Source organism: Salvelinus alpinus, chromosome 6 (assembly GCF_045679555.1).
Source record: "Salvelinus alpinus chromosome 6, SLU_Salpinus.1, whole genome shotgun sequence".
Lineage (NCBI taxonomy): Eukaryota > Metazoa > Chordata > Actinopteri > Salmoniformes > Salmonidae > Salvelinus > Salvelinus alpinus.
In genome coordinates, this window is record NC_092091.1 from 41,539,474 (window position 1) to 41,561,015 (window position 21,542).

At 42.0% G+C, this 21,542-nt stretch overlaps 1 protein-coding gene across 2 annotated transcripts in view; it reads right to left on the reverse strand.

The window, feature by feature from the left end:
- LOC139578714 (collagen alpha-1(XXIV) chain-like) overlaps positions 1-21,542 on the reverse strand; it is a 179,923-nt gene that overhangs the window by 11,208 nt on the left and 147,173 nt on the right. For both annotated transcript variants that reach the window (XR_011675599.1, XM_071406673.1), the window contains exons 40-47: positions 20,288-20,341; positions 18,710-18,763; positions 13,476-13,532; positions 12,974-13,027; positions 11,344-11,397; positions 11,182-11,235; positions 9,487-9,540; positions 7,131-7,238 (exon numbers count right to left, since the gene is read on the reverse strand). Coding sequence is in view for 1 of the 2 variants with exons in the window: in XM_071406673.1 (XP_071262774.1) it covers positions 7,131-7,238; positions 9,487-9,540; positions 11,182-11,235; positions 11,344-11,397; positions 12,974-13,027; positions 13,476-13,532; positions 18,710-18,763; positions 20,288-20,341 (489 nt within the window). In the remaining variant the exon portion in view is untranslated. The remainder of the gene's footprint in view (positions 1-7,130; positions 7,239-9,486; positions 9,541-11,181; positions 11,236-11,343; positions 11,398-12,973; positions 13,028-13,475; positions 13,533-18,709; positions 18,764-20,287; positions 20,342-21,542) is intronic.

Here is a 21,542-nt window from a genome sequence, read left to right on the forward strand (position 1 = left end):
ATTTAAACTCGTTGACATGCTGAAAGGAAAGAATGAAAAATCCTGCTAAACAAATGGTATGTGTAGCCAGTGACTAAGTAAACGTGACATTTAATCAGCACTGATTCATGGGCCAGGTTCTGTATTTGAAAAGTCTAATAAATAATTCATGAATACGATATTGATCAACTTGTCTGTCTGTGTCTGAAAAGAGACATTGACTTTGACAGTCAGACCTTAACTGGCTTTAACAGTCAGACATTGGCGTTGACAGTCAGACATTTATTTGACAGTCAGCCATGGCTTTTTTTTTGTTGGCATTTTATTAGGATCCCCATTAGATGTTGCAAAAGCAGCAGCTACTCTCCCTTTGGGTCCAAACAAAACATAAAACGTGACGTAATACAGAACATTAATAGACAAGAACAGACATATCAACACGTACACACAAACTATCTAGGTCAAATAAGGGAGAGGCGTTGTGCCATGAGGTGTTGCTTTATCTGTTTTTTAAAACCAGGTTTGCTCTTGATTTTAGCAATAATGTCCCTCTATAATACGGTACGCTTTCTTGAATTTGTTCTAGATTTGGGGACTGTGAAAAGACTTTGACAGTCACACATTGACTTTGACAGTCAGACATTGACTTTGACAGTCAGACACTGAATTTGTGACAGTCAGACATTGACTTTGACAGTCAGACACTGAATTTGACAGTCAGACATTGACTTTGACAGTCAGACATTGACTTTGACAGTCAGACACTGAATTTGATAGTCAGACATTGACTTTGACAGTCAGACATTGACTTTGACAGTCAGACACTGAATTTGTGACAGTCAGACATTGACTTTGACAGTCAGACATTGACTTTGACAGTCAGACACTGACTTTGACAGTCAGACATTGACTTTGACAGTCAGACACTGAATTTGACAGTCAGACATTGACTTTGACAGTCAGACATTGACTTTGACAGTCAGACACTGAATTTGATAGTCAGACATTGACTTTGACAGTCAGACATTGACTTTGATAGTCAGACATTGACTTTGACAGTCAGACATTGACTTTGACAGTCAGACACTGAATTTGACAGTCAGACATCGACTTTGACAGTCAGACACTGAATTTGACAGTCAGACATTGACTTTGACAGTCACACGTTGAATTTGACAGTCAGACATTGACTTTGACAGTCAGATCTCTAAACAGTGGCACTTAAGTAGGTCTTCACACTCATAATCTTTCTTGACAACTTGCTTCAAAAACGTCCATCAAAATGACTGACTGTTGTTGAACTGTTATACCGCACTGAGCCGCCGACAACCACAGTCGTTTCCCATTCCAACTGCAGGCCAGCGGTGGCCCAGCGCTGGCTGCACGTACAGCAGCTACTGTTCCTGGCTCGATCGCCGGCCGTGAGGCGCGAGGATAACTCATGACGCCGCCAAACGCTGAGAGAAAATGATCCCTCCAAAACGGCAGGAGAACGTGGTTTGGAATTACAGAGGTCTAGGTTTGTTGGTAGAACCTCAATCCCTGGTCTTGCATAAGGAGGGGTAATGTAATTGTCTTGTTTATCAAATCAGTGAGGGATTTAATAAACTCTGGCTTGGATACTCAGGACACGGCATACCCATACATACTTATTCATACACTACCCACTCAAGTGGGACTAATAGGCAATAATGTCCCATCCTACTACACAGTAAGGGCTTTGGTCTGAGAACCACATTGTTCTTTCTTAACCAGACATGTTAACCCACCTGCATTAGGTCAAATGTCAAATAACTGTAATACATAAACCTCTTTGTTTTTAGCATTACTACTCTGGCTAAGAGGCTTGAGCAACTAATGTCCCACCTGCACCCAATGGAATGAATGAGGGAGAGACGATGAGAGAGGTTTTTGAGCAAGGAGGCATGGGAGACTGAGCGAGAGAGACAGAGTGGCAGAGAGGAGAGAGAGACAGAAGGAGACAGAGAAAGACAGAGTGATAGACAGCTAGTGGTCATACTGTTTTGTCAGTAAGAAGATACTAGGTCTGGGGGATGGTGGTCAGGTCAGCGGGACACAGAGGCTGGTCTATGCTATGGTCCTCATCAGTCTCCTGCTTATTTTTCACTAATAACAAGGGCTCTGACACAGGTTAGACCCACAGAGAGCAGGCTCCAATAAAAAGCCACACGGTCCCGTGTGGCTCAGTTGGTAGAGCATGGTGCTTGCAACGCCAGGGTTGTGGGTTCATTCCCCACGGGGGGACCAGGATGAATATGTATGAACTTTCCGATTTGTAAGTCGCTCTGGATAAGAGCGTCTGCTAAATGACTTAAATGTAAATGTAAATGTAAAAACAGCTGCTGACCAGGAGGGTTACCTTTCACTGGTTATGCATTTCAACCAATTCTTAACATGTACACCGAGGGAGAGGAAGAAGTGGAGAAGAAGAGGAAGAAAGAAGAGGTGGAGGATGAAGAAGATGGCGATGATGGTGATGAAGAGTTGAACAAGTAGAGGAGGAGGAGGAAGAGGAAGGGGACAGAGTGTACTGTAAAACGTTCCGGTAAGTCTGTCCCTCCAGGGTAGCTGAAGCAGTCATGTACAGTATTGTAGCTATGTGTGTAAAATTACCATGGCTGTTTCCTGCTGGGATCTCCCTCTCTGTGTGAGAGAGTTTGTGTGTTTTCACCGTAAATACGTCCCTCCCTAACTGCCTCTGTGCTACCAGACCTGCTTCTTATGTAACTGACAGACAGGGTGGCTAATACTGAAGGGCCTACACTGCCGGTCTGGCTGTCTGGGGAGCAGGGGAAAGGACATCATGCATAAAATCCCTGCATACTCAGGGCCGCCGGCGCTGCAGACTTTAGTATAAAGAATCCCATTGAGCTCTGACCACAGAAACCCAAACAAATCAAATAAGCCATTTAATGACCAGTCATTTTCTGCCGAATATCCTTCAGCACTTTAAACACAGCTGGTGGGAGCAGGGCCCGTATTCATAAAGCATCTCAGAGAGTAGGAGTGTTGAACTAGGATCAGTTTCACCTTTTAGATTATAATTACTGGACAGGGTGGACCTGATCCTAGATCAGTGCTCCTACTCTGAGACACTATAAGAATACGGGTCCAGAAGGAGAGGGAGATGGGAGGGTCAGCCATATTGAATCCATTAAAAGCTAAATTTATCCTGTGATATGTGGATTTAATGGATTACAGGAGTCTTTCATCCTGATCGCAGTCTAGCCACACTCACATTTCTAATGTGTTGTCTTAATCTACTTAATAATGGGATAATCTCATAATTTTATTCGGTACATTCTTTAGTTTGTCCTTTGTTGGAGATTTCCTGTGACATAGCTAGTGTTGTGATTACGTGTTACGTGGCAGGAGAAATAGACGAGTGAGGTTTTTGAGCAAGGAGGCATGGGAAAAATACCATGCTATTGTTTGAGGAGAGTGCACAACAACAAAACACTTTTATCATGGCAACTGGTTTGATACATTCACCACTGAAGGTAAATAATGAATTTACACTCAGTAATCTTGCTCTGATTTGTCATCCTGAGGGTCCCAGAGATAACATGTAGCATAGTTATGTTTGATAAAATCCATTTTTATATTAAAATGTAGAAACTGGGTTCTATAGTTTGAACCCCTGCTGTCTCTGGCCCCACGTCCCCCCTGCCCGGCCATCTAGATGTGTGAAGTTGAGTGTCTTTTCTGTAGGGAAGCTAATTATCTATCATGTAGGACATTCCTGGGAGTGTGTAAACTTAAATGTTTTATTACCATAGCATTTTTGTATGTTCTCTATAGTTATGTACCTGAAATGTATCAATTGACCAATTCGGCACATTTGGGCAAACTACTGGCAGACTTGATACAAAATATTAGTGATATAGTGATGTAATTCTTCACTGGATCAGGCTGAAACTTTGCACACACACTGCTGCCATCTGGTAGCCAAAATCTAAATTACACCTAGACTCCTATCTGAATGAATGGCCTTTCTCTTGCATTTCAAAGATGATGCAAAACATTTAAATAGAAAATGTATTTTTTGGGTTTGTATTATCTTTTACCAGATCTAATTTGTTATATTCTCCTACATTAATTTCATATTTCCAACAAACTTCAAAGTGTTTCCTTTCAAATTGTATTTTATTTCACTAGGCAAGTCAGTTAAGAACAAATTCTTATTTACGATGACGGCCTACCTCGGCCAAACCCTAATCCAGACGACGCTGGGCCAATTGTGTGCCACCCAATCACCAGTTGTGATCCAGCCTGGAATCGAACCAGGGTCTGTAGTGACACACGCCTAGCACTAAGATGCAGTGCCTTAGACAGCTGTGCCACTCGGGTGCCCCAAATATGTATCCTCGCTTCAGGTCCTGAGCTACAGGCAGTTAGATTTGGTTGTAATTTTAAACGGAAATTTTTAATAAAAAAGGTCCTATCCTTAAGAGGTTTTAAAGGTAAAAATTAATTAAAAAGGTGGATCGTAAAAATCACTCGGATTCAGACAGCGTGTCAGCCTGTCAGCCACAGAGATTTAACCATGCTGAGAGAATGGCTCTCAAAAGTTAAATTACTCAATGCAATAAGCCCCTGATTTACTGTGACCTACTGTATAGCATGGAAAGGGCAAGAGTTTATTTAGGGCTAGATTGAACCAGAATTTGGGTTTATAGGAGACGCTGAATATGGCGATTCTCCTTTAAACTCAGGAAGTATCCATTCAACTTGCCATTCACCAGCTTTCCAGGCGTAATAATGGCAAAATACGTTTGGTACTTACCAAAGAGTGGAGCTTCGATGAGCAACTATTTTCATTACTGCCATTATGGCCAGTATGTACTTCCAAACAAGGTCTAAATAAAAAGGTACGTGCAACTGAAAAAAAGGCTTTGTCTGGAAAGAATCTAAATCGTGTTTTTGCGCACCTCTTCTGCAATATTAGTAATGGAAATAAAATACACGGAATAAAGCCTATCTAGAAATATACAATCACTGTAAAAACATACCCTATATTGGGCTGGATCAGCCCACCTGTGTGTGGCAGTAATGAGTGATTTTATTGGAGGTGCAGAAGAGTTGGATTTGGTGCACGCGCACTTGGTCAAAAACAATACATGGATTCTTTCCAGACAATACATTTTTTCAGATGCATGTAACTTTTTATTTACACATTTTTTGGAAGTACATACCGGCCGTAATGACAGTAATGAAGATAGCGAAACTCCCTTCTATGGTAAGTACTGAACGTATTTTGACAATATTAAGCTTGAAAAACTGGTGAATGGCAAGAGTCGAGATTCTGGTTCAGGGACAGATTATAGGGCCCCATTCTGTCTGTGTATGTGTGTGCGTGTGTGTTTATATATATATATACACAACCAGTCAAAGGTTTGGACACACCTACAAGGGTTTTTCTTTATTTTTACTATTTTCTACATTGTAGAATAATAGTGAAGACATCAAAACTATGAAATAACACATATGGAATCATGTAGTAACCAAAAAAGTGTTAAACATATCAAAATATATTTTAGATTTTAGATTCTTCAAAGTGGCCACCCTTTTCCTTTATGACAGCTTTGCACACTCTTGGCATTCTCTCAACCAGCTTCATGAAGAATGCTTTTTCAACACTCTTGAATGAGTTCCCACATATTCTGAGCACTTGTTGGCTGCTTTTCCTTCGGTCTAACTCATCCCAAACCATCTCAATTGGGTTGAGGTCGGGTGATTGCGGAGGCCAGGTCATCTGATGCAGCACTCCATCACTCTCCTTCTTGGTCAAATAGCCCTTACACAGCCTGAAGGTGTGTTTTGAGTCATTGTCCTGTTGAAAAACAAATGATAGTCCCACTAAGCGCAAACCAGATGGGATGCCGTATTGCCGCAGAATGCTCTGGTAGCCATGCTGGTTAAGCGTGCCTTGAATTCTAAATAAATCCCGGACAGTGTCACCAGCAAAGCACCCCCACACCATCACACCTCCTCCTCCATGCTGCACATTGGGAACCACACATGCGGAGATAATCTCTTCACCTACTCTGCGTCTCACGAAGAGACAGCGGTCAAGTTTGGACTCATCAGACCAAAAACAGATTTCCACCATTCTAATGACCATTGCTCGTGTTTCTTTGCCAAAGCAAGTCTCTTCTTATTGGTGTTCTTAAGTAGTGGTTTCTTTGCAGCAATTCGACCATGAAGGCCTGATTCACGCAGTCTCCTCCGAACAGTTGACGTTGAGATGTGTCTGTTATTTTAACTCTGTGAAGCATTTATTTGGGCTGCAATCTCAGGTGCAGTTAACTCTAAGGAACTTATCCTCTGCAGCAGAGGTAACTCTGGGTCTTCCTTTCCTGTGTCGGTAGTCATGAGAGCCAGTTTCATCATAGCGCTTGATTGTTTTTGCGACTGTGTGTGTGTGTGTGTGTGTCAGAGGAGGCTGGTGGGACGAGCTATAGAAAGACGGACTCATTGTGATGGTTGGGATGGAATCAATGGAACGATATTAAACACATCAAATATATGGAAACCACATGTTTGACTCCGTTCCATTGATTCTATTCCAGCCACTACAATGAGCCCGTTCTTCTATAGCTCCTCCCACCAGCCTCCACTAGGGTGTTTGTGTGTGTGTGTGTGTGTGAGGGACAGGATATGTAGACTGATCACTGCGATTTCGGACATTTGAAAAGGTCCCGAGACCGTCGATATATGCATTCCTCTGCGCTCACCGTAAAAGATGGTTGCCCAGCACAGGGAGCGAACTCTAGATGTGTGGAGCCAGTGTGCACTGCTTAGACCCCTGCGCCGCTTAGACCCCTGCGCCATGGCAGTTCACAATGTTCTAGCAAGCCGTGAGAATACTGAGAATATTGATGATACCTGATGGTAATTTTGTTTTAAACCTTCCCCAAACCATAGCCCTAATCTTAACCACTTGAAATTAAACTTAACCCTTTGAGTTGTTTCTGTTTTAACCCTGTAACCACACATAATTAACCCTGTAACCATGTGGAATTAACTCTGTAACCATGCAGAATGAATGCGTCAAAAATAGACGTTCATCCATAGTATGTTGAATTTCGAAGGGAAACTATGAGATCTTTTTGGGATATGATGCCTACCTGTCGCCCAGCCTTCCCTGGAAAACCTGGTAACCCAACTAGTCCTGGGAGACCGTCAGTTCCAGCGTATCCCTCCATGCCTCTGGGTCCAGGTAAACCAATGGCCCCCTGGGAAATACAAAACAACAATATCAGACTCAATCTGTCAAGTCTCCATGGAAATACTTGTAAAGGCATTAGCTATGGGAGCTAACCTGAATATTCAGGTCTCAGCCAGACAAGGTCACGTATCACTAGTGCAGTTGATCCAACCACCTATGCTACGACACACTAACCCTCTCATCTCCCAACCTTTTCCAGTCCCCCCAGTGCCTCCTCCCCCATTAATTGGCTGTATATACATCTACCTTCAGAGACATCTGGAATTAAGAGATGCATTCCTGACTGGCAGTGATGGACTGGGTTCTATAACTGTTTTATGGAAAATAAAGGGAAGTTCATTTCGACCTCAACCTATTGCCGTGTTCTAATGTTGTACAGACTGACTATGCTGTATACTGCGCTGAACATTCTGTCTTGCTACTTCAACAAAACAAACCCAATGAAAGGTTACTTCATGGAGAGTATACACCACCGTTCAAAAGTTTGCGGTCACTTAGAAATGTTCTTGTTTTTGAAAGAAAAGCAATTTTTTTTGTCCATTAAAATAACATCAAATTGATCAGAAATATAGTGTAGACATTGATAATGTTGGAAATGATAATTGTAGCTGGAAACGGTAGATTTTTTATGGAATATCTACATAGGCGTACAGGGGCCCATTATCAGCAACCATCACTACTCTATTCCAATGGCACATGGTGTTAGCTTATCCAAGTTTAATTCCAAGTTTAATTCCCTCTTTCTCTCTTTCTTTCTTTCACTCTCTTGGAGGACCTGAGCCCTAGGATCATGCCTCAGGACTACCTGGCATGATGACTCCTTGTTGTCCCCAGTCCACCTGGCCGTGCTGCTTCTCCAGTTTCAACTGTTCTGCCTGCGGCTACGGAACCCTGACCTGTTCACTCTGATTACTATTATTTGACCATGCTGGTCATTTATGAACATTTTAACATCTTGGCCATGTTCTGTTATAATTTCCACCCGGAACCGCCAGAAGAGGAATGGCCACCCCTCATAGCCTGGTTCCTCTCTAGGTTTCTTCCAAGGTTTTGGCCTTTCTAGGGAGTTTTTCCTAGCCACCGTGCTTCTACACCTGCATTGCTTGCTGTTTGGGGTTTTAGGCTGGGTTTCTGTACAGCACTTTAATATATCAGCTATATCAGTTTGAGAAACAGCATCCCTGAGTCGCCTCTTCACTGTTGACGTTGAGACTGGTGTTTTGCGGGTACTATTTAATGAAGCTGCCAGTTGAGGACTTGTGAGGCGTCTGTTTCTCAAACTAGACACTCTAATGTACTTGTCCTCCTGCTCAGTTGTCCACCGGGGCCTCCCACTCCTCTTTCTATTCTGGTTAGAGCCAGTTTGCGCTGTTCTGTGAAGGGAGTAGTACACAGTGTTGTACAAGATCTTCAGTTTCTTGGCCTTTTCTTGCATGGAATAGCCTTCATTTCTCAGAACAAGAATAGACTGATGAGTTTCGGGAAGAAAGATCTTTGTTTCTGGACATTTTGAGCCTGTAATCGAACCCACAAAGGCTGATGCTCCAGATACTCAACTAGTCTAAAGAAGGACAGTTTTATTGCTTCTTTAATCAGCTCAAACCGTTTTCAGCTGTGCTAACATAATTGCAAAAGGGTTTTCTAATGATCAATTAGCCTTTTAAAATTATACACTTGGATTGGCTAACACAACGTGCCACTGGAACATGGGCCTCTGTACGCCTATGTAGATATTCCATAAAAAATCTGCCGTTTCCAGCTACAATAGTCATTGACAACAATAACAATGTCTACGCTGTTTTTCTGATGAATTTGATGTTATTTTAATGGACCAAAAAAATTGCTTTTCTTTCAAAAACAAGGACATTTCTAAGTGACCACAAACTTTTGAACAGTAGTGTACATTCTGGACATAGTTATGGAGTGCTCTGTAAATACCATCACTCAGCATGCTCTCCGCAATAACTCTTTCTGTGTTGTTTCCATCACTCCACAACCTCCCCCCATAATCTCTCCTTCCCTGTTTCTCTCTTGCCCTCTCCGCTTCTCTCACCCTGTTTCTCCCCCATACAAAGCAGTCCATAACGATGTAAATGTCCTCTCCACGCAACTTATTGCATTGGGTTTGTTTGTTGTAGTACTGTAGTACAGAGTGTACGGATCAGTATATCTCTTTCCTCCCTCTGCACCTCTCTACATCTCTCTCATCTCCTTCAGTCTATGTCCACTCTGCACTGTGGGGATGTGATACTTACCTCAACACCAGCGGTCCCAGTCAGGCCACTCACTCCTTTCTTTCCTTCTAAGCCCTGTAAAAACACACACAGACACACAATCTAATAATATACACATTCACATAAACAGACACACAGATATTCACATAAACAGACACACAGATACACATAGGCAGATACACATAGGCAGATACACATACAGACAGACAGACAGACAGACAGACAGACAGACAGACAGACAGACAGACAGACAGACAGACAGACACAGACAGACAGACAGACAGACAGACAGACAGACACAGACAGACACACAGACAGACAGACAGACAGACAGACACACTCACACAAACATAGACATAGACATGCGTGCACACATTCCAACTGTTCAGTAACCAATAAAAACAAATCCTTTAAAAATATATATTTTTTGGTATCGTGTGTGATTACTTTAGGCTTAGTTCTTTACTATAAACTAAATGGACGTGTATATATATACAGTTCTGTGTAGTGCATGTTTAACTCATGGACCTCTAGTCTTGTGTTACTCTAGTAAGGTATATATTTCTAAGAAGGCCTAACGTGCATGCAATATCTGAAGACCACATTCAGGTTCTATTCAAAACTCCACACCAAGGTGAATACATTCACAGGAGTCCTCTCTATGCGGTATCCACTCAATCTGATAAAATAGGCAAATAGGCCAACTCACATGTCTTAACAAGTCAAAGGTGTTTAGAACTAGGTACAGTGTGTAGATAACTCAGCTTGTGTTAGGAAATATGTAGATCAAAGAATAATATACTTGTACATAAAGAGCTACATTCCATGAACATCAACATTATGTAAGAAATAATCATTTTCACAGCTGAAAATGTATCTTCACATTATTAAGCTGCAGTTAAAATAATTCAGACTTGAAGTGAAATAATTCAGACATGAAATAAAATAATTCAGACTTGAAGTGAAGTAATTCAGACTTGAAGTGAAGTAATTACATTTTCCCAAAAGTTTAACTGATGCCAACTTTCTGCATTCCAGTATATATTCTCAAGCTTGCCTTCCCTTTTCAGAGAATAAAATAAGAAAATGAAGAGTTCCCTTGTGGAAATCAGACAGAACACTTTGAAGCATGAAGTGCACAGTGGGTGGCCAAACAAACAATCCTCTCCTTCCACCCCCCCCACCCCCCCCTTTCCCTTCATTCCTCATTCCTCTTTCTCTAATATCAAAGACACCGATGTTCAAGTCTGTCTGCATTGTTTTGGCCCAGTCTGATTTCATGGTAATAAAAAAGTTTTTGTCTCTCCCTTCATGTTTTCTGTTATGAGAAGGTAGCAGAACCGAGAGAATGCTTACGCGCTGGCACTTCAGATTGTTGATCGAGAGCAAAAACAATGATAGGTTAAAACCAGTTACCTCTCAGGTTATCTAACGGCTATCATGTTAGAAACTACAGTTTGGAAGTGAGTGTCTCCTCTTCTATCATAGTACTGACAGGTGATTGCTTATTAACCTAACCCTTGTGGTGTTCAGAGCCAAGGAAGCCTGTAGGAAGGCTTCTGCAGTAGCCTGGTGATAACACTTTATTGACCAACAGTTCATTTAGAGATCTAGGGAAACATGATTTAACAAACTCTGTCCTTTCCTTTCCCCAAGCCTGGAGCAGCATGAATCAGACACAGGGATTCACAAATAATCACACACACACACACGCACCTGAGTTCCCATTTCTCCTATTGGGCCCTGTTCTCCAGGTTCCCCTGGTGTTCCCTAGACAACAAAATCACACTTATTTGATTTATTCTTATGTCAATGTGCAAAATGTGACACAGAAATCGATGCTGATAAGACATACACAGACTATTGTATTGGACTTACAGGAAGGCCTGGCGCGCCAACAGCCCCACGATGTCCAGAGGTACCAATATGACCCTGAAAACAACAATGAGACAAACACATTATATTCGGGTGAAACACTACAGCTACAAAGTCACTTCAACTGGGTATATAAACGAGGAGATTAAGTCAGGTCATTTACTGACAGCCAGGGGTCAGGGGTCAGTCATCTGTGTCTTGTTCCACTATGTGCTACACAAGGTTATCAGAGGTAAGCCTGGTCCTTCAGTTTGAAATGTTTCACACTAACAATGTGGGAGCGTTAAACAGTGTGCAAGTATCGGTATTTCTTTCAACAGCAGTAAGCACCATATAGTCCTCCAAGTTGCATACCATAAGAATAACAAACCCACTTAGTACTGTACTTCCCAGGCCAAGTTGTGTAGGTACATATTTTATTACAGTGGGCTGTAGGAGGCTCAGACTAAATGGGCTCTATAAATTTACCACTAAGTGGGGGGAAGTCCCATAGGTCGACCCGGCCGTGGACACACACACACACACACACACACACACACACACACACACACACACACACACACACACACACACACACACACACACACACACACACACACACACACACACACACACACACACACACACACACACACACACACACACACACACACACACACACACACAGGTAGAGTTAAGGACCTTAAGTTTAATGGAATCCTGAAAGTCTCTCAAGCCTCTCAACAACTGCCAAATAAAGATTAGCCACTGTGACTTTGTACCCAGATCCAGTTCAGCAGAAAAATCCTTATAAATGCTTAATGGCCCAGTGCACTCAAAAACTTTCCTGTGTTTTATATCTAGTATATTTCCAAACGAGGTTGGAATAATACTGTGAAAATGTGAAAATTATGATAATGCTCTTTTAGTGTACGAGCTGTTTGAAAAGACTGCCTGAAATTTCAGCCTGTTTTGGTGGGATGGAGTTTTGGCCTGCCTGGTGTCATCACCAGGCGGTAAATTAGTTAATAGACCAATAGGAAAGAGAGTTCTCTGCCAATAACAGCTATGTGTCTTTCTTCCCCTCCCCAATTAGACCAGTCAGACAGTCTGAGCAAAATTCTTGCTTGAGAAATTGCTCTTGCTAAGAAGCATTTATTTTCTTCCTTTTGGCCATTTTGATTGAAAACAATCACAGTTAGCTACTTAATTGTTACTCATTGCATTGGGCCTTTAAAGCCATCTCTCTCTCTCTCTCTGGCTGTCTGTCCGAGGAGGGCTGCGTTTTGGGAAACTGTTTATAGGAGGGGAGAACTCTGGCAAACGTGCCGCAGGGGATTCTGGGATTCCACTCTCCACGACTTTCATCTTGTACTGCTAACTTCACACCTGACCTGAACGGTGTGTGTGTGTGTGTGTTTCATCAGTGTGAGTTTTCAGTGTCTATGCCAATAGCACCAGATTTCCTCCTGGCTTATCCCTAGGAATTCAGTAATCCGGGATGCTCCGTGTCTCAGATATGCATGTGTGGTCTCAACAGGCCTGCTTTTCAACCCAGCACCAAAAAAAAAAGGAAAGGAAGCAGAACAGAAAAACAACCTGAAAAGGGATTTTGTGATACATTTGATGTTGTGGTTTTTAACGCTGGTTTTACCTGATATCCCTCATCTCCAGGCTCTCCGCGATCTCCTCGCTCGCCCGGGGAACCCTGCCAAAACACACGCAGCAGCAGATGAGCAGGGCGACCGCTTTGTAACAAAGAGTACATTAGGGCTCTGAATATTTTGAGGAACGGCTGTATTTCAACTTATACAGTCTGCCATGGATCATCTTAGTTTAGGCCGGAGTGAAACACTAAGGGCCATTGTATCTGTCATATTAGGGGCTTTAGCCCACAATACCGTCTTTCTCATAGGTTACACTGCTTACAATCTGTACTGAGGGTCATCTACTATACCACTTTGGACATCCACTCTCTTGGGCCTCGGTTCAGCATGGTTAGACAGCTATACCTCAAGCAACACCACTACTAGAAAACTCTTATATAATGCTTTAATAGGGTGACGTTTTGGTTCCCCCTCCCCCTTCTCTGACTCACCCCTAAGCCACACACACATAGGAAAATGAAGGATAAGTTGAAAGAAGGCAAGACCTACTGGTTCACCTAGTGGCCCGCCAGGTCCTGATGTCTTACTGTCTTCTCCGGGGTAACCCTGAAACACAACACGCCAGCATATCACACTCTGACACAACAAACGTAATCAACTCATAGTTCAGGACATTTAGCCTAGAATATGCTGAACACGGAGATCTAAGATTTATAGAGCTCTATTTTGTTAAGCCTGATGCAATGGGAAATGTAAGCTCTGGTGGTAACGCACTAGGTCCAGGAGTGTGCCCGAAATATTTTCACAGCTGTTATTATGAGCCCAATAGCTGGCGGTGGTTTTGATGAATAAACAAGTTGTGTGGGTAACGAGGGTTTGACCACTCACTGGCCAATCAAGACATTCCATGGCTTAATACTACATGTCTCAAGTTCTGCAGGTTATTGACGGTCTTTGCGCTGTCTTCAACTCCAACTCGACTCGAGGTATGGAATATCCTAGTCCATTAAGGCTTGATACTACAGTTTATTAAATAGGCTACAGTAATGAGTGATAGCAACAGAAGAAGAAAAAAATCCAGATTTTGCTCAATATGTTTGGAGTGTTGACAGTCAACATTGTTGTAATTGGCTGTAACGAGTATTTGGCCTTTACGCATCGCACTTCTCCTCAAATAAAAAATGCTGGTTCCCGTAACTTGTATTGCATGTGTGAGGCACGTTCTCATTAAGCAAGTATATAAATGTTTCTAAGTACGAGTTTCACTAGATTATCTCATCTCTCGTTCCATGTTTTTTTTAATGCACATCCAAAATAATAACAGGAGCACGTTAAAATAAAGTAATAGCCCACATATATAAAAATGGGATGTCTGCTTTCAAGGATTTTATGTAATCTATCACAAGACATCTAGTGGTCATTTTGGGTACTTCAGATTATCACAGGTGTCATATCTGTCCCTCTGTGTGGCACATGTAAAATATATGATAAAAAATATATATATTTTGAATGACAAAGCAGTAAAACATTATCCTAAATATTGGTGTTTAATAGGATGGTTTCAGCATGAAATCTCCTTTTTATATTTTGTTTGACACTATTTATTTTACTATGTCAATATGTGTATTTTGGCATCAAACTGGTGGCAGTTGAGTTGCAGAGTTAATTGAGTTGCTTGATTAGCCCTTTGCTGCACACATGTAGGTTTTTCCTACATAAAATATTGCATCCTATTTTTTTTTGAAGATTTAGGCTTTCTGATAATAATAGTAAAACATTCCTTTTATCCCCCACATTGCTACCTCAGGGCGACACTGTGCCATAAGGGTACTAAAACACCAAGGAAAATCAGATCTTTTCAGAACATTTATTCCGGAGCTGCCCCTCAGTCCGGAGCTGCCCCTCAGTCCGGAGCTGCTCCTCAGTCCGGAGCTGCCCCTCAGTCCGGAGCTGCCCCTCAGTCCGGAGCTGCCCCTCAGTCCGGAGCTGCCCCCAGGCCAAGGTCGGCGGCAAAGGTCGCCGCTCAAAGGACGCCACTAAAGCGGACTAAGACTATGGTGGAGTGGGGTCCACTTCCAGCGCCAGAGCCGCCACCGCGGACAGATGCCCACCCAGACCCTCCCCTATAGGTTCAGGTTTTGCGGCTGTAGTCCGCACCTTGGGGGGGGGGGGGGGGTACTGTCACGTTCTGACCTTAGTTCTTTTGTTATTTCTTTGTTTTAGTATGGTCAGGGCGTGAGATCTATGTTCGTTTTTCTATGTTGGTTTTTTTGTTTGGCCTGGTATGATTCTCAATCAGAGGCAGGTGTCGTTAGTTGTCTCTGATTGAGAATCATACTTAGGTAGCCTTTTTTCACCTGAGTTTCGTGGGTGGTTGTCTTCCGAGTCTGTGTATTCCACACGGAACTGTTTCGGTTTTAGTTCGTTCACTTTATTGTTTTGTATTTCAGTGTTCAGGTTTGTTCCATTAAATATTCATCATGAACACTTACCACGCTGCGCTTTGGTCCTCCTCTCTTTCTCCCAACGAAGATCGTTACATAAGGGAACAAAATGCCGTGGGCTAAAGCAATAGGGTCTGGTTCGGCGGATGATTGGATGGCTTTTAAAAGTCTTCGAAATCTGGGTGTGGCTATAATCTAAAAACTGAAAGCAGACCACTACCTTAAATCTACTTCATATAATTTAAATCATCCCTCCCAATTTTGGCAAGTAGTGAAAGGCTTTTAGTGCAAAAAAGATACACAGCTTCCCAAACAATTGTTGGTAGACATACAGATTGTAACTGAGAGAACCTCTATTCTGAAAGCCTTAAATCAGCATTTTTTAGATGCAGACAGTTTATTTGAAAAGGTTAAAGGTCTTAATGAGCCCGCTGTGAATTTACCTGACACCCCTGTGCACCCCTTCACCAGAGTTCTCCTTCTCATCCTTCTCTGTTTCAGAAGTGCGTAAAGCTCTGAAAGAAATAGATAGAAAGAAATCCCCTGGCCCTGATGATCTTGACCCCCGCCTCCTACACCTAGGTGAAGAAATCATTGCTCCCCCTTAACACGTATTTTTAACCTCATGCTTGACATTAAGGAAATCCCAAAGTTATGGAAATCTTCATTTGTACTGCTTCTCCTGAAAGGTGATCCTTCGCTACTTGACAACTATCGACCCATATCAAAATTGTCTGTACTGTCAAAGGTACTGGAGTCCTTAGTTGGTAGGCAGCTGAAGGCCTACCTCCAAGAAAACAACATCTTAAATGGAATGCAATCAGGTTTTAGGTCTGGCCACAGCACTGTTTCAGCATCATTGAAGGTTTTAAATGACATCCATTGTGCTCTTGACAAGAAGTTACATTGTGTGTCTGTCTTTATTGATTTGTCGAAAGGCATTTGACACCGTGGACCATGCTGTGTTAGTGCAAAGGTTAAAATGTTATTGAATTACTGGTCATGCTCTAGATTGGTTTATAAATTAACTATCGAATAGTACGAAATGTGTAATGGCGGATGGTTGTAAATCTGAGTTCATAGAGTTGTGCTCAGGTGTTCCGCAAGATTCTATTTTGGGCCCACTGTTGTTCATTTTGTATATCATCAACATTTTGGACCATATTAAAACAACAGATGTTCATTTTATGCAGATAACGCTGTTCTTTATTCAAGTGGTAGTAGTTTATCTTTAGCATTTGAAAATGCCCAAAGAGCATTTAACACCATACAACAGAATCTGTATTATTTGAAGCTGGTTCTGAATTCGGGTAAAACGAAATGCATGGTATTTTCTAATGCCAGGCATGTAACTAATGGATGGACATACTATGTAACTAATCAGATCAGGTCAAAGTGTACAAATATTTGGGAGTGTGGGTGTATGACAAGTTGAGCTTCACTGTTCATGTAGAGAATTTAGAAGCTCAAGCTGAAAATAGGTTTTTATTACCGGCATAAGGCTTGTTTTTCTCTGGAGGCCAGGAAGGAGCTGGTATGATGTACATTACTGCCGGCTTTAGATTTTAGTGATGTTATATACAGCTTTGGAAAAATTTAAGAGACCACTGCAAAATTATCAGTTTCTCTATTTATAGGTATGTGTTTGGGTAAAAAAAAATGTTTTGCTTTGTTCTATAAACTACTGACAACATTTCTTCCAAATTCCAAATAAAAATATTGTCAGAAAATGACAACTGGTCAAAATAACAAAAAAGATGCAGTGTTGTCAGACCTCGAATAATGCAAAGAAAATAAGTTCATATTCATTTTTAAACAACACAATACTAATGTTTTAACTTTTGTGGAATAACCCTGATTTTCAATCACAGCTTTCATGCGCCTTGGCATGCTCTCCACCAGTCTTTCACATTGATGTTGCGTGACTTTATGCCACTCCTGGCGCAAAACTTCAAGCAGCTCAGCTTTGTTTGATGGCTTGTGACCATCCATCTTCCATCTTCCTCATGGGCTGGCCATGACAGGGTCTTGATCTGGTGGTCCTCCAGTTGTCATTTTCTGCAAATAAACGCTCTAAATGACAATATTTGTATTTGGAATTTGGGAGAAATGCTGTCAGTAGTTAATAGAATAAAATAAAAATGTTAATTTTACCCAATAACATACATATAAATAGTTAAACCAGAGAAATTTATCATTTTGTAGTGGTCTCTTAATTTTTTTCCCAGAGTTGTATATGCAGGGCTCAACCACTATCCTGAGAGAACTTGATTCAGTATATCATGTGGCCCTCAGGTTCATTACTAATCAAAAATGTCTAACACATCATTGTGATCTCTACAGCGCCGTTGGCTGGGCGTCATTGACCTTGTGTAGGCTTAAATGCTGGTATACACAGATTTATAAGGCCATATTGGGTAAAATGTCACTTTATCTCTGTTCTTTTTTAATCAGATCAGTAAATAAATATCAATTACGGTCCCATTCTCATTTGCTTTTAACAGTACCAAGAATTAGAACAGGTTATGGTAGAATTCATTATCGTTACTCAGCTCCGTGGTCCTGGAATTCTCTCCTGAACATTAGTCACGTTGGTGGTTTAAACACTTGGTCGATGTAAATATCATAGAAGAGTGTAATTGTCTTTTGGTCAGCTTTTTTTCTTTCTTTTTTTCTTTTCTTTTCTTTACGTAATATGTAATTGTTTTACTGTATGTGTGTCTATAGTTTTGTTCAATGTTATGTTAGTGTATGTAATTTTTTTTGTCTGAAACTTTGTTCCCCCTGCTGCTGTTGAACCAGGTCTCTCTTGAAAAATCTATTTTATCTTAATGAGAAAAACCTGTATGAATAACGGAAAAAGAAAATATATAATAATAATATATATATATGCTATAATAGCCATGCTCATAAAAAAAATCTATCATCCTCCCTCATCTTCAACGGCACCAACCGCCACTAGTTTTGACTTAAATCTATTTGAAAATATAGGGCAAGCCCTGAAAATGTTTTTTTTGCAATGATCAACAACCAATTTGACAGAGCTTGAAGAATTTTGAAAAGAATAATGGGAAAACGTTGCACAATCCAGGTGTGGAAAGCTCTTAGAAACTTGCCCAGAAAGACTCACAGCTTCAATCGCTGCCAAAGGTGCTTCTGCAAAGTATTGAGTGTGAATACTAATGTAAATGAGATATTTCTGTGTGTAGATGGGTGAGAGAAAAAAATGATTTAATCCATTTAAATTTAAAGGGTATGAATACTTTCTGAAGGCACTGTACAAAAATATAATACTGTGTGCAGAAGGAGGACAAAAAAACATGCAAATACTCAGGTTACCTTTTCACCTTTGGGCCCAGGAGGTCCAATGGATCCTGGCTTACCGGCGTGGCCCTAAGAATAACCAAACCCATGATTATTCACCTGACAAGTCATATACTGCAACTCACTGTAGACAGTACAATAACACAGAACTTGACATGGCGTAGATTGTCAACATGTGTTAACAGTGTTAATCATGATGCCTTATAATAAACACACTAAGGACAGCAAAGGAGAGATATTTCCCTGGTATAATTACTTATTTGGCAGGCCCTCAGAAATCACTCAAAAACTTGGGTGGGGTGTGTGAGCAAGCTAAGAGTGAGTGTACAATACAAACTAACTAAATAGATACAACGTGAACTTGTGGTGCCCTACATCGTTATCTAACAAAAAAACGAATTAGACTGGCAATGACCTGGCGTCCTCCTGAGTTGCCAGAGGATTTGGGTATAAGGGTTTGAGGATGACTATATCCAATATACCTTTCTTCTTTGTTCTTTGTTCCTGATTGGCTAGGTGTGTATTTGCTGTGGTGTTATTGATACATTCTGTTGTCTAGTTGTGTTTGACTAAAAAAACAGAATGACGACTGGCTGGCTGTTGAGGTGCCAAAGAATTTGGTTTTAAGAGTTTGGGGTTTGGCTTTACCATTTCCAGTCTGGCTTTCTTCTCTGTTCTGGCTTGACATTTTGTTTGTTTTGGTATTGATACGACACAGGTGTTCTGTTGTCTAGTTGTATTTAGCCGCACAGCGCTGTTGGTGTATGGGTGTGTGTGTGCAAGCTTGGTAGTGAATCGACACCAGGTGTTCTGTTGTCTTGTGTTGGACTAGAGAGAAGCCAGAAGGCGAGGCAGCGGCCACGGCCACACCTTGCTTGTCAGAGGAAAAGATGGTTCCAATCCACACATTATTTCACTTCAAGAGTGAAGGTTCAAAGCCAATGCAAAAATACACAGAAAGAGACAGCCAGGGGAGTTGGCAATGGATGCCACCTCTTTAAGGAACTCTGGAATGGGCTTAAAGAGACTTAGAGATGACCTGAGGGCGAGTTGTGTTCAGTTGGATGTGTAGGAACAGAACAAAGTAGAGCAAGGGCTATGTCAGATCCTCTCAGATCCTTTGGGGTGAATCTCTCTGAGGCAGTGCTTGACTTGGATTGAAATAAGTGCCAGTACTCATTTTGGGTGCTGGTACTGTTTATATTTAGGTGCAGGAGCTCCACAATACTTATGATCTAATATTCTATAAGAGGAACACGAGCTCAAGCAGTAGAACATTTTGAGGTGCCGGTACTCAGCTCTGGTGAGCTCCTGTCCAAGTCAAGCACTGCTCTGAGGTAAAGATAGACAAAAAGGACACTCTGGAGTCATGATTTGGTGTGAGTGACATGTCACCAGAACAGGACTTAGATTCACACCTGTGTTGTTGTTAGTGTGTGTGTGTGTAAGTGAGTGCATGAGACCGAGAACGACATTGACTGAAGGAGAGAAAGAAAGATCGAGAGACAGAGGGAGTGATGGAGAGAAAGAGAAAGACTGAGAGAAAGAGAAGTGTGTGTATGTTGTTATTATAGCCAGACAGGAGAAACTCACTGTGTATCCTGCCATTCCAGGCATCCCCTCAGGCCCCATAACTCCCGGACGACCCTGAAAATGATGCAGAAAACAGCCACACATTAGTTTTTACAGCCATTTGTTTTGATATTCTATCTGTACTATGTGGCAATGCTAAATATAACCTTGGCGTCTGAATCCATGGAACTAAGGAGTTGTATGACACTAAGGCATACATATTTTCCTTCACCGGCTATCACAACAGAGTTTTCAAGGCCTAATACTGGAAAAGAAGTTCTGTTCTCAACTGAAAGGAACATCCTGGCCTTTTCTTCATTTTCCTGTGTGATCCCGTGCTTCAGGGGAAAAACGATTATTCGTATCCTCTGCTCTGTTTCTGACATCAGGCTTTTACAACTCACAACAGAACCTAAAAGGCATATTGCTTGTCCTCAAATACTACCGGATTAGCAAGCTGCTAACTGCTATACAAAACTTACAGTTAGAACTATACCTACTGTTCCCTGAAGGAGGGAAACAAAGTACAACACAGCTATGGGTGGTTCGAGTGCTAGGGGGGAGTTCGAGCACTTGGCCTGACAAGGCCAATGAACACCGTGCCTCAATGGAAGCCCCGCCTTTCACAGGTGATAAACTCGAGGCACGGATTAATTCCTTAAATTCAGAACTGCTCTTCACCGAGCCCAGAACTGGGCGGCGTGGGGCCGAACAAGTGTTGTACCTTGTTTCCCTCCTTCAGGGAACAGTAGTTATAGTCATAACTGTACATTCCTTTTGAGTCGGTCAACTCGGTACAACACAGCTATGGAGACATGAAATCATGCTCCAAGCCAACCCCAGCGGACACCAATTGAAATTGCCCACGGCAGACCTGCAGTACCCGGGTATTGTGCAATCTGTATGCTGCCTAATGATCCTATCCTGCCACAGCCGTTTTCACACTGTGGGCTACAATGGCGGCAGTGACATCCAAGAGATAAAACAAGAGACCACCCCCCGGATATCTGTACCTGTGAGGCGCCTAGGGAGTGAGGGAAAGTCCACACCTGACAATAGGAACCGAGACCGCACCCCTCCCTGTCTGTTGATGTATGCCACCACTGTCGGTCCTCATGTTGGCCTGGCAAGAATGGGAAAAAGCGCCTGAGCACTATGTACACCGTCAAAAGCCCCAGCTAATTGATGTGCAGCCCGCTCTGCGACACTGTCCGCAACTCCCGAATTGAGCTGCCCTTGCACAGCGCACTCACCCTTGTGGGGATGCGTCTGTCGT